This window comes from Dendropsophus ebraccatus, chromosome 3 (genome assembly GCF_027789765.1).
Source record: "Dendropsophus ebraccatus isolate aDenEbr1 chromosome 3, aDenEbr1.pat, whole genome shotgun sequence".
NCBI classification, from domain to species: domain Eukaryota; kingdom Metazoa; phylum Chordata; class Amphibia; order Anura; family Hylidae; genus Dendropsophus; species Dendropsophus ebraccatus.
In genome coordinates this window covers 157,979,169-157,995,137 of record NC_091456.1, presented here as the reverse complement: position 1 = coordinate 157,995,137, position 15,969 = coordinate 157,979,169, and the positions used below count along the sequence as shown (strand labels likewise).

The window sequence follows — 15,969 nt, the reverse complement described above, 5'->3', positions numbered from 1 at the left end:
TTTTTTTTTTTTTTTTACTTTATAACATTTTTTATTATTATTACAAATTCAAAATACAATATGAAGGAAAAAAAAAATATTTCACATTCTTATTAACCCCCATCCCACCCAACTATGGAGAACAACACTAGACCACATCACCAAATTCTTACACATCTTAACCCATAGCTGCACCAGGACGTTACTGAACGTCCTTGTGCCGCTATGGGAGATCAGAGGGGGGTCGCGCGGCGACCCCCCTCTGAACTGCCGCGATCCCAGGTGCCGCATGTAGCCCGGGATCGCGGCTATTAGCAGGCATGGTCTGATCGCGGTGCCCACTAATTAAGTACTTAGAAGCAGCTGTCAAAGTTGACAGCTGCTTCTAAATACTTGCTCATCTCCATCCCTGGTGGTCTAGTGGGGGGATCGCGATCCCTGCATCCATCCCGGCTCGGCATTCTACTGCTTTCGGCTGCAGCAGCCAAAAGCAATGGAACACCGATCTCATGGATTCATGCAGTATAACTATACTGCATGGATCTCTATGAGAGATCAGAGTGTATATACTAGAAGTCTAGTAGTATATGTGTAAAGTAAAAGAAAAATTTATTTTTAATAACACAAAGCCCCCTCCCCTAATAAAAGTGTAAATCACCCCTCTTTCCCCATTTTATAAATAAAAATAAATAAATAAATAAACAAACATGTTTGCTATTGCCGCGTGCGTAATCGCCCGAACTATTAATTAAGCACATTCCTGATCTCACACGGTAAATAGCGTAAGTGCAAAAAAATCCCAAAGTGCAAAATTGCGCATTTTTGGTCGCATCAAATCCAGAATAATTGTTATAAAAAGCGATCAAAAAGTCGTATATGCGCAATCAAGGTACCGATAGAAAGAACACATCATGGCGCAAAAAATTACACCTGAAACAGCCCCATAGACCAAAGGATAAAAGTGCTATAAGCCTGGGAATGGAGCGATTTTAGGGAACATATATTTTCTTTAAAAAGTTTTAATTTTTTACAAGCCATCAAATCAAATAAAAGTTATACATGTTACATATCGTTGTAATCGTAACAACTTAAGGAACATATATAACAAGTCAGTTTTACCCTAGGGCGAACGGAGTAAAAACACCTATCTGGCCCTCCATTAGACCACCCGCTACCATACACATTAGTTATGCTAGTCTATGTCTATTTTCTACCGCCGCAGTTTGGCAAACAGCAGCGGCAGAATATTGTTGTGCACATAATGTAAAGTACGGCTGCCAGCCGTACTTTACACTGTGTTCAATGCTTAATTGGATTGCGGGCACCCCCAATCCAAAATGATGTTCCTGTGACCAATATGGTAATATCAGCTACAGGAACATGTCAAACAGCAGCTGTTGTTTGACAGGGAAAACAACATCCGTGTCAAACAACAGCCGTTGTTTCTACATTGTGTGACCATAGCTTTAAAGAGGTATTCCAACAATTTTTTTTTTTTTATATTTATTTAATAAAGTTATATAACTTTGAAATATAACTATTAGTCCAATAATACTATAAATAAATGTACTTCAATTGAATGGGCGACATGGCCCCTCTGCTGTTACCAATGGCTGAGTTGGGAACTGCAGGGCATACTGAGCTTCCCTAAATTTCTATGCGTGTTGGAATTGGGGAAGCAGCCTGTGCCACTAGTGCAGAAACCGCAGCAGCCTGGGCAGAGATGAGCAGAGATTGACAGTTATCCCCACTATTGACAGAGCCAGCTTTCCTAAGGGACCTATTACACGGAAACCAACTCCAGAATGGAGAGAAAAATGCTACCCCAAAATTTGCGTTTTTCCAGGATTTTAAAGCAGTGTGAAGTCAGTCTTATACAGTTATATAACTTTATTAAAGAAATGTAAAAAAAGAAAAACATTTTTTTACCCTTTTAAGGTGTTACAAACCATTGATTTACATTGACATGTGATGCAATAAATTTGAAGTTAGCTGCATCTGAATATCCATTAGGAGACATGCTATTATCGTGTGAAAACTCGAAACCATTATTGCCAAAGGGCTGCACACTTGTCTTGATGGTGTAACTACACTATGGAAGGAACTTGTTTCACTTGCCACATGTCAGCGTGCATCATGTTGTGAACCCAGAAGTGAGAAATGAATCCATTTTCTTCCATCTGTGTCAGGAGAAATCAGGCCAGCTATGTTACCGAACCTGAGAAATGTGACGTGTTACACAGTTTCTCCCAGAATGTGATAATTTTAAATAACTTGTAAATGAACTAAGAACGCTTTATCACATATCTTCCTTTTTGCAGTTTAGTTTTACCAATTCTTAGAAAACTATGTTAAATGCATGTTTTAAAAAAAATAATTAAAATTGCAGCCAAAAACACCCTAATAAAGCCATTGTATTAATGATACACACCCTAGAATGAGAGCAGTAATAACACATACTGTAAAGGTTTCATAGCTAGCTATTTTTAGCAATGGCCAGTGGCTTCCTATAAGTTTCTATATATTACCTGCATTAGGCCATGTTCACATGGCGTATGAGACCGGCCGTTCCGTCACTCGGCTGGGTCACAGAACGGCCTGTCTCTGCAAAGATCATCCCGGCTGGTATTGCAGTACCGTCCGGATGATCTATATGGCCGTAGAGTTCTGATGCAGGCGCATAAGCGCGCGCCCGCATCAGAACTTGCCATTGTACACTATCAAGCAAGCGGCCGGAGTCACTCACTCCATAGTGTGCACTGACATGGTTTCCGATGTCTGTTTTTAGCGGCCGCAGAAAACTGGCATGTCAGTTCTTTGCGGCGCCGCATGGGATCCTGGCCGGACCGTATACTATGTGTATACGCTCTGGCCGGGATCCCATAGAACAACATGCAGGGTGGCTTGGCGTGCAAAGTACGGTCGTTGTTGCAACAACGTCCGTACTTTTACGCTGTGTGAACATAGCCTTAAACTATGTTAGATCCTTTCCACAATACAGTGAATAGACTGCGCCATGAAATGAAATTATTCTTGTTCTGATTTTTGGAAGAATCAAACTTAATTAGAGAGGTCCATTAAATAATATAAAAGTTTTTAAAAGGGGTACTTCGGCCACTTAAATTTTTGAAATATTGCTGCCCTTGCACAGAACATAATAAAGATCCTATAGTTACCTAATCATGCTCCCTGCGTCCTCCTGCGTCATCTTTGGTTCCCCCCCTGAACGCTCCTTTTCGCTACTTCCGATAAATATCTTGGCAGTGACAGCCCGCCCAGCCAATCCCTGGCCGCGTTGCTGTCCCATTTCAGTCAGTGATTGGCTGAGTGGGCTGTCACTATTTAGATGAGTACGTCTCAGACACAGAGGTGGGAGCATTCGTCAGGGGATTCAAAAGCAACTCAGGAGACTTCCGAGACTGCTCCAAAGAAGGACACTGGGTGGAGCCAGGAGAGGTAAGCGATAACTTTAATATTTTCTATATACTTTCACCAGGCACCAACCACACACCTTCTATTACAGGGAGCGATGCGTGGTCCATTGCCGATGATTTTTAAACTAGCTGAAAGACAATGTTCAGCCAATGATCGGCTCCTCAGCTGATGGTTGTGTTTATTACACATGTGATATTGCCCCGATTCTGCCTGATTGGGCAGATAATCACCCTGTGTAATAGACCCCTCACAGTAGATCTGAAAAGTATGACAAACAGTTACAAGAAAACACTCATATCAATACTGGGATAATCCATACCAACAGATAACTAAAACCAAAGATAATGGAATGGATGATGGCCCAAAAGATGATGGCAAGGAATCGACCTAACTTGCTGTTTTTAGTGTTTCCCTAACCCTTTTACTATAAATCTAATATAACATAAAAAAAGATTAGAAACAACAAGAAGACACTAAAATATTGAAAAGCTGAAAATTACAATACTGGAATTACAAAAATACTGAAAATTACAACAAATAGAAATGAGCAAAATAGGAGCAACCTCTAAATACAAATAGTAGTCACTGTCCCCTGAGTGTTCTGCAGTGCTAATCAGGCCCCTCTGGGCATGTTTAGCCTGCATAATTGTGGCGACGTCACCGGAGGCGTACTGTCCCTAACGTCAGCACGCCTACGTTCTTGCTGTGCCGCTCATGCGCAGTACAGCGGGTCCAGTCTGCGCCTTACTGCGCAGGTGCAAAATAGCCTCGATCTCATTGCCAGATCTCCAGCAATGAGTTTGAGGCTTTCTGGACCTGCGCAGTACTGTGTAGCGTGGACCCGCTGTACTACGCAAGTGTGGCACAGCAAGAACGTAGGCGTGCTGACGTTAGGGACAGTACGCCTCCGGTGACGTCGCCACAATTATGCAGGCTAAACATGCCCAGAGGGGCCTGATTAGCACTGCAGAACGCTCAGGGGACAGTGACTACTTGCCCGCAGCTCCCCGCCCAGAGGACTACTTGGGGGTAATTTACATACAGGGCGCCAAGCTTATAAAGTAAGTAGAGATGAGCAAACCTGGAGCATGCTCGAGTCCATCTGAACCCAAACTTTCGGCATTTGATTAGCGGTGGCTGCTGAAGTTGGATAAAGCCCTAAGTCTATGTGGAAATCCTGGATATAGTCATTGGCTGTATCCATGTTTTCCAGACAACCTTAGAGCTTTATCCAAGTACAGCAGCCCCAGCTAATCAAATGCTGAGAGTTGGGGTTCGGATGGACTCGAACCTGAACCCGGTTCGCTCATCTCTAAAAGTAAGTTTTCGGCTTGTAAATTGCAGGGACGGGGGGGGGGGGGGGGGTGTTATAAAAGCATGTTTGGGAAGTGTGCTGGGTGCTGCTACAGCACATTCCCATAAAGTTACATATGTTTTTTAAGTGATTGGTTCCCTTTAAAGAGAGATTTTTAAAGACAGGCTCACCAATTAGGAACTGCCCCTATACAATCCAAGCCTGGTAATCAAGATAGCTGATCCAGAGCAATAGATCAGCAATGACACAGTTGCCCAGTAAACAGATTAGTGAAAAGGAGAAGTCAGGATTACATCTATATGTAACAGAAATTGACCTTTTTTTTGTGCTAAGGCTTGGTTAAAAAAAACTGACAAATACCTAATATTGGCTAAAGTACTTATGTATACATTTCTGTTTTTTTTTTTTTTTTTAATCTTTCTTTCTTTAATGTAATGTTTATTGTTCAGGCCAACTGTAAGCCTTGTTGAAATTTTGTAAAAAATCTAATAAAAATTTAAATAAAAAAAAAAACTGATGGAAAAATGGATGCATTTGTTGTGCTCATCCGTTTTCATCTGTTTTTCCATTGTCTTCCATTATAAAAAAAAAAAAACAAACAGATCAAAACCCATCTGTTTTTTTTATGTACACAAAAATAAGGACAAGTACGTTTTTGTGTTCATAAAAAAAAATTGATGTGTTTTGATCCGTTTTTTTATAATGGAAATCAATGGAAAAACAGATCAAAACAGATGCACACAATAGCATCCATTTTTCCATCCGTTTTTTGCAAAAACATGTGAACCCAGCCTTAGGCTATGTTCACACAATGTAAAAAAAAAAGAGAAAAAGCGTCCACTTTTTCTATTTAAAAACACGTCCGTTATTGCTGGGATTTTACTGACTGCAATGCATTAAAGTCAATAGAGTGAGGGACATCCAATGATGGACGTTACCTGCACGCACATCAAAATAACGATCATGTCAATTATTTTCAGGCGTCTTCACTCAGTTTTTCTTTTTTCATTGTCCTTTTTCCATTTTTACTATTAAAGTTAGTGGACTTTTCAAAAAAAGACACACCCAAAGGCCAATTAGTCCACCTAACCTAGAATAATGTACCAACAGCCGTCATTGGCCGACGGGCGGCCAATACTCAAAATAACGGACGTCATTTTAAAAATTATAAATGGACAACAAAAACCGTTGTGTAAACATAGCCGTAGATTCAAGTTACAGACTGGATTGTAATTGATGTTATATTTTCCTGTATTGGGATGGAGGATGAATTGAGGTGATTTACAATAACAAAACCAATATTGTTTCATGCTTGCTGATGTCAATCAAGCAGGAATAATGACTCGTACAGAATTCAGCTAATTTGTCAACTGCTAAGAAATTCCACAGCTCCAAAATCTCCATAAATTGATTGAATATGTCAGGTACGAGGCTCATCATTGTCCAATATACAATTGTCCGGTTATTTGTTTCCATATAATTGATTGGCAACTACTTAACCGCCAGGTTTTAATTGCTTTAATAGCAGATAGTGAAGCAGCCGAGCCATTGATGAGGAAATTACAGGACTAATTGTTTCTCATCAGTAACAAAACATTGCTACATTTACATTGCAGTCTGAGACAGGTGTATTGTCGGCTTCTATGAACCTAATTCCCAAATAACTGCTTCCTATTATATGAGTCCCTGCGTTATTTAGGTGAGAATGATATAATGATACCATCCTGTTACTACAGAGATAAGAATGTAAGAACTGCACTAAGTTCCTATTAGCAAACATTCTGCCATACGTGTCTATTGGGAGCAGAGGGCTGACTGGTGTTATGGTCGATATACATACGTTCCAGCTATCTGTCAATATGGTTTTGCTTAAAGAGTAGCTCACTGCTGTGCAAGTATTGCAACATCCAGCTAGAACCCTGACTCTTGGCACATTTAATTTCATCTTGAATTCCTATAATATCTCTCAAAAAACAACCAACAGGTCCACATGACGTGGCAAACAGAGGGCTATTAGAGGGCTGTGAAAAAGGGGCTTCCCCCAGGGGCATAGCTAGGATTCATGGGGCCCCTTAGCAAGAAATTCTATAGGACCCCATGAATCCCCCCCATACTCAAATGACCCAGCAGAGGGTTCTGTTCTCCCAGATGCCCAGTGTGGTGTCATTGCATGGCAAAGAGCTGCGAGAAAGGAATGCCGAGGGACTGTGTCAGGTCCTATGAGTATGTGAGCTGTAGCTACCATGGAGGCAGACCACATCTCGCCAGGGGGTCTCGGGCCCAAATGCAGCATGGGCCCTGTAGCAGTTGCGTGGCCTGGCTACACTGGCTTCACCTAGTTCATTAATCAAGGTGAAACTCACACAGTGATTTTACCAATAGTAATGAGTGAACATGTTCGTAAATGTTTATATGTTCGTACGAACATGGCGCAAATTTTTCGTGTTCGCCGATCATGAACAGTTTGGTCGATGATTGGAATGGTTATAATGATCATTTTCGAACATATTAGAACTTGCGACCGCATGCAACTGCCTAATTTACGCTTGGCGTCTGATAATCTGTACGCATGTGTGTAGACCAAAACGCTTCTAATGTACGTTCGTTATTTGTGCGAGGAGCACGAACCGATCACGATCATTTTTTTTTATTATGTTTGTGTTTGGGATCCGAACCGAACATTGGGGTGTTTGCTCATCACTAATCACCATAGGAGCCCGATACAAAACAACATCCTGTCAAAAAGGGATGATGACTGATACTATTGCATACTGGCAGTGACCCCAACTAGTCCCACCAAGTGTCAGAGATTTGTAATTTACTTCTATTAAAAATTTTCAAGTCTTCCAGTACTTATCAGCTGCTGTATTTCCTGCAGTAAGAGGTGTATTCTCTCCAGTGTATCCAGTGCTGATACATCTGTCCATGTCAGGAACTATCCAGAGCAGTAGCAAATACCCATAGAAAACCTCTCCTGCTCTCCAGGCTGAAAATAATTCACCACTTCCTGCAGGGCATACAGCAGTTGATACTGGAAGACTTGAGATTTTTCAATAAAATTACAAATCTCTGGCATTTTCTAGCACCAGTTAATTGAAAAGAAAAAAAAAATGTTTCGGTGAACAACCCCTTTAAGGTTCACAGAATTTAATGTAGTATATGATCTATAGCAGACTTAAAGGGAACTTGTCACCCCCCCGTGCCGGGGTGACAGGCTCCCGACCCCCCGTTAGAGCCCCCTATACTTACCTAATGCCGCCGGGTCCCGCTTCTGGAGGTGGTCGGGTGATGAAGATCTCAGCCACTGCAACCCGGCGCGCGCGCTGAGAGATGAGTCCAACACCCATAGAGAATGACAGGAGAGTCCAGCGCTCTGTCATTCTCTATGAGCGTTGGACTCATCTCTCAGCGCGCGCGCCGGGTTGCAGCGGCTGAGATCTTCATCACCAGACCACCTCCAGAAGCGGGACCCGGCGGGATTAGGTAAGTATAGGGGGCTCTAACGGGGGGTCGGGAGCCTGTCACCCCGGCACGGGGGTTGACAGGTTCCCTTTAATGGAGAACAGAAAAAAATCAAGTAAGACATTAGTCTTGTCTAACAAAACCGCAGTATTTCCATAGAGCATCCTGAGGGACATCGGCACATGAAGTTTCATAGCCATGGCTGTAACGAAATCCTTTTAGCTAGCATTACTGCGCATTAGGAGAACGGTGTCACAACACGGAGATTGTTTTGAACATTGTCCCAGAAACTGTGGATTTTCTCTTCTTGGATCAAAAAACCTTTACTCCTGGGATGTGTTCCTTAAAGGATTGAATACCATCAAACTGTAGTTAAAGCTTTTCTCTGCTTGCTACATAACGTCTCCCAGAAGCCTCAAACACACAGTTATATTACAGAGCTGCAATGTACTCTACCCAACTCGCGGCTCTCCAGCTGCTGCAGAATTACAACTCCCAGGCTGGGGCTGTAAGAGGAAAGTGCGAAGAGTAATGTTGCAGTATATAGAAAGTCATTAGTCGTAGACCACTGGTATAGCAGCTACAACAGTAGATACAGTATAAACATAGACTCTGTAAATGTACGTAATAAGCAAGTAAAATCCACAGATCAGCAGATCCAGCTTCACAAACTCAACACCCTTTACATGGGACAATTATCGTTAACCCCCTTACTCTATGTGTGGTACTCAGCACCCTCCACAAGCTTAGATGCTGCACATTTGAGATATACCTGTATAACACTTCTCTGTGTCTTCTTTCTGCTCTAAAATCCCTTCATTTTATTGGATAACAGTGTCACCTAGGCGGGGCTTCACAGCAGTTGGGTACTCTGCCCAGAAGAGAGATGGGGCCTAACTGCTATGAAGCCCCGCCTAACTGACACTGTTATCTGATGAAATGAAGCGAAAGTAAGGGGGATGATAGTATAATGTTAAAGAGTCTCTGTCAGCAGGTTTAGGCTGTCCTATCTCAGGGAAGCATAAACTAGTGACACAGGGCCGTCTTAACAGTATTATGGGCCCCTGGGCAGAGGTGCGAATTGGCCCCCCCCCCCCAACCGCCACCATCAAATCCCCCACATCTTTGCATATAGTGCCCCCCATAGTAGCCAATCCCCCCATAGTAGCCAATCCCCCCCATATAGTGCCCCCCATAGTAGCCAATCCCCCAATATAGTGCCCCCCATAGTAGCCAGTGCCCACATAGTAGCCAGTGCCCCCCATAGTAGCCAGTGCTCCCCATAGTAGTCAGTGCCCCCCATAGTAGCCAGTGCCCCCATAGTAGTCAGTGCCCCTCATAGTAGCCAGTGCCCACCATAGAAGCCAGTGCCCCCCATAGTAGCCAGTGCCCCCCATAGTAGCCAATCCCCCAATATAGTGCCCCCCATAGTAGCCAGTGCCCACATAGTAGCCAGTGCCCCCCATAGTAGCCAGTGCTCCCCATAGTAGTCAGTGCCCCCCATAGTAGCCAGTGCCCCCATAGTAGTCAGTGCCCCTCATAGTAGCCAGTGCCCACCATAGAAGCCAGTGCCCCCCATAGTAGCCAGTGCCCCCCATAGTAGCCAGTGCCCCCATAGTAGCCAGTGCCCCCACAATAGCCAGTGCCCCCCACAGTAGCCAGTGCCCCCATAGTAGCCAGTGCCCCCATAGTAGCCAGTGCCCCCACAATAGCCAGTGCCCCCCACAGTAGCCAGTGCCCCCATAGTAGCCAGTGCCCCCCACAGTAGCCAGTGCCCCCATAGTAGCCAGTGCCCCCCATAGTAGCCAGTGCCCCCCATAGTAGCCAGTGCACCCCATAGTAGCCAGTGCCCCCCATAGTAGCCAGTGCCCCCCATAGTAGCCAGTGCTCCCCATAGTAGTCAGTGCCCCCCATAGTAGCCAGTGCCCCCCATAGTAGTCAGTGCCCCTCATAGTAGCCAGTGCCCACCATAGTAGCCAGTGCCCCCCATAGTAGCCAGTGCCCCCATAGTAGCCAGTGCCCCCATAGTAGCCAGTGCCCCCACAATAGCCAGTGCCCCCCACAGTAGCCAGTGCCCCCATAGTAGCCAGTGCCCCCATAGTAGCCAGTGCCCCCACAATAGCCAGTGCCCCCCACAGTAGCCAGTGCCCCCATAGTAGCCAGTGCCCCCCACAGTAGCCAGTGCCCCCATAGTAGCCAGTGCCCCCCATAGTAGCCAGTGCCCCCCATAGTAGCCAGTGCACCCCATAGTAGCCAGTGCCCCCCATAGTAGCCAGTGCCCCCATAGTAGCCAGTGCCCCCCATAGAAGCCAGTGCCCCCATAGTAGCCAGTGCCCCCCATAGTAGCCAGCGCCCCCATAGTAGCCAGTGCCCCCCATAGTAGCCAGTGCCCCCCATAGTAGCCAGTGCCCCCATAGTAGCCAGTGCCCCCATAGTAGCCAGTGCCCCCCAAAACAACAAACCAGTTACTCACCCGTCCGCCGGCCCCAGCAGCTGATGTCTCCCGTCAGCGCGCACTCCCGACATCCTCCAGCACAGGCAGCGGGGTACAGAGAGACTGCCTGTGCCGGAAGTGACCTGCTGCATGACACATCCAGGACACAGGCAGCGTCTCTGTACCCCGCTGCCTGTGCCGGAGGATGTCGGGAGTGGCGCACTGACGGGAGACATCAGCTGCTGGGGCCGCCGGACGGGTGAGTTCCTGGACTGCCCGCCCCTTCTATCGCCGCTTAGCTGAGTCGATCAGAAGCCCAGGAAAGTGCTGCTCATTGCACTTTCCCGGGCTTCTGATCGTCTGTCAGCTGAGAAGCGATAGAAGGGGCGGGCGGAGGGGGTGGCTCAGGGCCGCTCACTATGCATATGCATAGTGAGCGGCAATAGAGGGGGCGGGCGGGACGGCTTCCTTGCGGTGCTCAGCACTGCTTGGGAGCCGTCTTTGCTTTATAGGACGCACTTAGTTTTATAAGTGCGTCTTATAAAGCTAAAAATACAGGTCACAGAGGGCAGGGGGCCCCCTAGGACGCAAGGGCCCCCGGGCAGCCGCCTACCCTGCCCAATGGATAAGACGGCCCTGTAGTGACAGAGAATCTGAACAAAATGATGTATCACTTACTGTCATGGCCGCGGCGGCGTCCCGTGCTCCGGGCCGCCGCCGCGACCGCCCTCTATCCCACGCAGCTGCCGGGGTCCCTGTGCAGGGACCCGACGCTGCGGTCTGTTCGGCCCCGGGGGGCGCCTCACCTCGTCCCGCTCCGGTCTCCGTCTGTGCCGGCCGGCGCGCGCGTCCCCGCCTCCTAGGGCGCGCGAGCGCCGGCTGTCTCAGATTTAAAGGGCCAGTCCGTCCCTAATTGGTAGTTGCACCCAATCACTCCCTATAAATCCCAGCATGCCCTGTCCCTCGTGTTGGAGCCTCTACTTGCTTCCCATAGCGTTTGGCCCAGCTCCCTGTTGTTCCTGATTCCTATCCGCTACCTGGTCCCTAGTCCCTGTTCCTGATTCCTATCCGCTACCTGGTCCCTAGTCCTTGTTCCTGGTTCCTGTTCCCCTGTTTCACCATTGCTCCTGTGTTCAGCCTGTCACCTGCGGTTACGCCTACAGACCTCTGCCAGCACCATCTCCTGCCTACTGCTCCTGCCACGCCTCGCCTGCCGTCACTAGCAACCAAGCCAGGGGTAGCGACCTGGGGGTCGCCTGCCGCAGCAAGTCCATCCCGCCTTGCGGCGGGCTCTGGTGAAAACCAGCGGCCCCTTAGACTCCGCTCCCTGGTGAGGTTAGTGCCATCGCTGGTGACGGTCCAGTGGATCCACTACTCCAGGCGTTACACTTACATTGTTCTATGCAGCTGATTCAGAGATATCCTCCTGAATAAAATGGACAATAAGTAGTCCTCTCCATTATGTGCATGAGCCCAGTAATCCTGGATATTCATGAGAAGCAGAAAACTCCACCCACCAGCTGCTGATTGGCAGTTATCTATCCATACTGTGTATAGGCAGTCAACTGTCAATCAGCAGCTAGAGGGCGGGGGGGAGAGGTGTGGTACAAATCCTATTCTCCTGCATATTAGGAGAACGGCTGCACAGAATGATGTAAGTAATACACCGATCTATTCAGCATTTCTGTCACTAGTTTATGCTGTCCTCATTTAAGGCACCATAAATCTGGTGACAGATTCCCTTTAATGAACATTCCTAGAAATGCTCATTCACCTGATAATAGACCCGTCAGCTGATTTCATCCTTTGTCCGCGCAGTAAAATCATCATTATCACCCACACATCTTTGTCCAAACAGGAGATATGCAGCACATTTACTAGTGCATTTAAATGGCCGTGCGAATGACCCAGCAATAGTTCAGCAACATAACAATCAAGTGTTTGTTTGTTTTTTAATTTGCCCTGGGTACACCTTTAAACAATAAGTTCTTTTCTGATAAATTCCCTTTGGTTTGAGTAAATTTTTATTGCCAGGTAGGTTGATTTGTTGGTGGGAATCTAAGCAGCCACCAGAGTAGTCTTCTTGTAGCTTTCTCCCCTCTCCCCATTCTGAACACAAACATACTAAGCCAAGCATGCATCTGTATGGGGGGATCATAGCTATTGGTCTCACAAGCATTCCAATGTGTATACGGACAGCTCTAGTAGGCGGGAGCCTGGAGAGTCCCTTTATTTTTTCTAATGCCTCCCCATTAATAATCACCCAACACAATATTATAACAACAATACCAGCAAAAATCTTTTTCTTTTAAATCAACTGGTTTCAGAAAGTTACATACATTTGTAAGGTACTTCTATTTAAAAAAAATTCAAGTCTTCTAGTACTTATCAGCTGCTGTATGTCCTGCAAGAAGTGGTGTTTTCTTTTCAGCCTGACAGTGCACTCTAAAACACGGAAACTGGAGAGAAAGGAACGGCTGCACATCCCATCTATGGCTGATACTAATGCCGCTAGGCCTATATTAAAAATCAACACCAGAGTGTCTGTATATGATTTGATCAAGCCATAATAGCCCCGTGTACCACATGCAGGTCCCCTGGTTCACACGGGTCCCTACGCTAACTACACACCGCGTCAGTCAGTGACCACCAACCCCGCAAAGCGTGCACGTGCAGGGAAAAGGGGGCCATGGAACGGCCCTGCAACCCCAATGTCACAGGACCAAACCCAAAAAGCCCCACCAGAAGCCGCCCAGCACCACCGGCGGGGAAGGCTGCCCCCAAACGACACAAGTATGGATATGGTATTACACTTACCATTGCTGCTCTCACAGAATGGGGAAGACATAAGGTACTGACATGTGAGCACAGGCATATCCTGCTAATTTTGGTCATGTGGGTCTTATAAAGGAGTGCAAGCTGTTCAGAGAGGGAGAACTGTAAAACACGGAAACTGGAGAGAAAGGAACGGATGCACATCCCATCTATGGCTGATACTAATGCCGCTAGGCCTATATTAAAAATCAACAGTGCACAGTGCTCTCTGCTGCCACCGTGACAGGAACTGTCCAGAACAGGAAAGGCTTTCTATGGGGAGTTGCCGCTGCTCTGGACAGTTCTTGTCATGGACAGAGATGGCAGCAGAGAGCACTGTATCAGACTGGAAGAAAATACCACTTCCTGCAGGACATACAGCAGCTGATAAGTATGGGAAGACTTGATATTTTTAAATAGAAGTAAATTACAAATCTACAAAACTAGTTTGAATGAAAAACTATTTTGCCTTTAATCCCTGGGAGTATTTGCAAACAATACACAACAGTTACCACCACTGCACAGGGAAAAGATTTCATTTCTTTCTTTCACTGTAAATGATTAGAATTCCAAGCCTTTGCGACTTTTTAGAGAAATGTTATTTTGGAAGAGAAGAAAGATGTACTTTATTATAAATAATGAAGATATTAGGTACAGCTGTGATATTACCATCATGGAGCGTGATAAATACGCTATAGAGAATTTGGAAAATGTCTGCAAAATAATTTGCTGTTAATTGCTTGTTGTGCCCTGGATTATGGGATGGGACTGGCACTCCCATAGCTGTCACTTTCCGTGATTAGCTGGGAGCTGTAATTAGGGGAGATGTTTGGGGGATCAATCACACGGTACTGAGCAGTGATACAGAGTAAGCGTGGCGTACTTCTGAGACCACTCTACTGCCCACGGCTACTTTGCATTATGACTGCTCAGCAATTGTTACTTAAGTCCTCTATTTGCTTCATTAGAAGAACACTTTATACAGTTTCGTCAATAGGAAACAGGCAAAGATAAAGGGGTATTCCACCCAAATATAACTTTTGATATGTTGCTGCACAAGGTGAGACCAACAATTCCTTCCATACTTGTTATTAAGTATTCCGTCTCCTTCCCCCAGTTCTGAGTTGCTGCTTTCTGCTGAAAACATAAAAATCTGTGTGTGAGCTCTTCCCTCTGTCTTCCCCTCCTCCCCCCTCCCTTCTGAGACGGCTGATGTAAACAAGTCCCTGACTGGCTTTATCTGCAACATTGTAGCTCCTTGCACGTTTCGGATAATGTTGTAGGGCAGAAACATCATTGGGTCCACAAAGAAGGCAAAAAATGTTATAACTAGATAAAGCAACACAGTGACTCAATGGTAAGCAGTGTTGCCTTACAGCACCCATCTGACCAGACATAACATCTGCATGCATCTAGTGTGTATGTTCTCTACATGTTTGTCTGGGTTTCTACTAGATGCTCTTGATCTGGATGTTCCAAAAATATACAGATACAGTAGGTTAGGTCATGTGGGGAGTGAAGGTTAGCCCATTCAATCTGATCCCCCCAAACATGGCCACTTTCTTCCAGAGACAGCACCACTCTTGTCTCCAGTCTGGGTGCAGGTTTTGAGGTGAATTGAGCTTAAAGGGGTTATCTAGCACTACAAAAAACATGGCCACTTTTCCCCCTTGCTTGCCTCCAGTTCAGGTGTGGTTTGTTATTAAGCTCCATTCACTTCAATGGAACTGAGTTTCAAACCCCACCCAATCTGGAGGCAAGAGTGGTGCAAATGTGGCCATGTTTTTGTAGCGCTGGATAACCCCTTTAATTTCAAACCACACCTGAACTGGAGTGGTGCTGCCTCTGGAAGAAAGTGGGCGTGTTTTTCTAACGCTGGCTATAATGCTGTGCTGTTGCTGTGTAGGTATTGAACAGGGTGCCTTGTTCTTGTTCTTGGTCAAAAAAATGCCTACAATGAGCATGAACCCACAAAGACTGTATAAAAGAGCAACAAAATAAGATGGCCTGGTGTATTTCATGATGTGGATGGCCAAGTGCATGGACTAGGGAAAAGATATCACCATTACTAGGGGAACATACAAGCTTAGGGAGGTAGAATTTGTTCAATGCTGTCCTTAAAGGGGTTGTCCAGCGAAAATCTTTTTCTATCAAGTCACCTGGTTTCAGAAAGTTATACAGATTTGTAATTTACTTCTATTTAAAAAATCTCCAATCTTCCTATACTTATCAGCTGCTGTATGTCCTGTAAACAGGAACTGTCCAGAGCAGCAGCAAATCCCCATAGAAAACCTCTCCTGCTGTGGACAGTTCCTGTCTCAGCCAGAGATGTCAGCAGAGAGCACTGTGTCAGACTGAAAAGAATACATTTCCTACAGGACATACAGCAGCTGATAAGTACTGGACGACTTGAGATTTTTAAAAAGAAGTAAATTACAAATCTATATAACATTCTAAAACCAGTTGATTTGAAATTAACAGATTTTCGCTGGATAACCCCTTTAAGTATGGAATCCCTAGCTCACAACTT

The 15,969-nt window shown here is 45.6% G+C and overlaps 1 protein-coding gene across 2 annotated transcripts in view; it reads right to left on the bottom strand.

The window, feature by feature from the left end:
- Positions 1–15,969, bottom strand: part of CAMK4 (calcium/calmodulin dependent protein kinase IV) — a 141,902-nt gene that overhangs the window by 110,084 nt on the left and 15,849 nt on the right. The window contains exon 1 of one of the 2 annotated variants that reach the window (XM_069964689.1): positions 12,019–12,142. The exons of the other annotated variant lie outside the window; for it this stretch is intronic. Coding sequence (XP_069820790.1) covers positions 12,019–12,119 — 101 coding nt within the window. The 5' untranslated portion in view covers positions 12,120–12,142. Of the gene's footprint in view, positions 1–12,018; positions 12,143–15,969 lie in introns of those variants that run through there. 2 annotated transcript variants of the gene reach the window in all.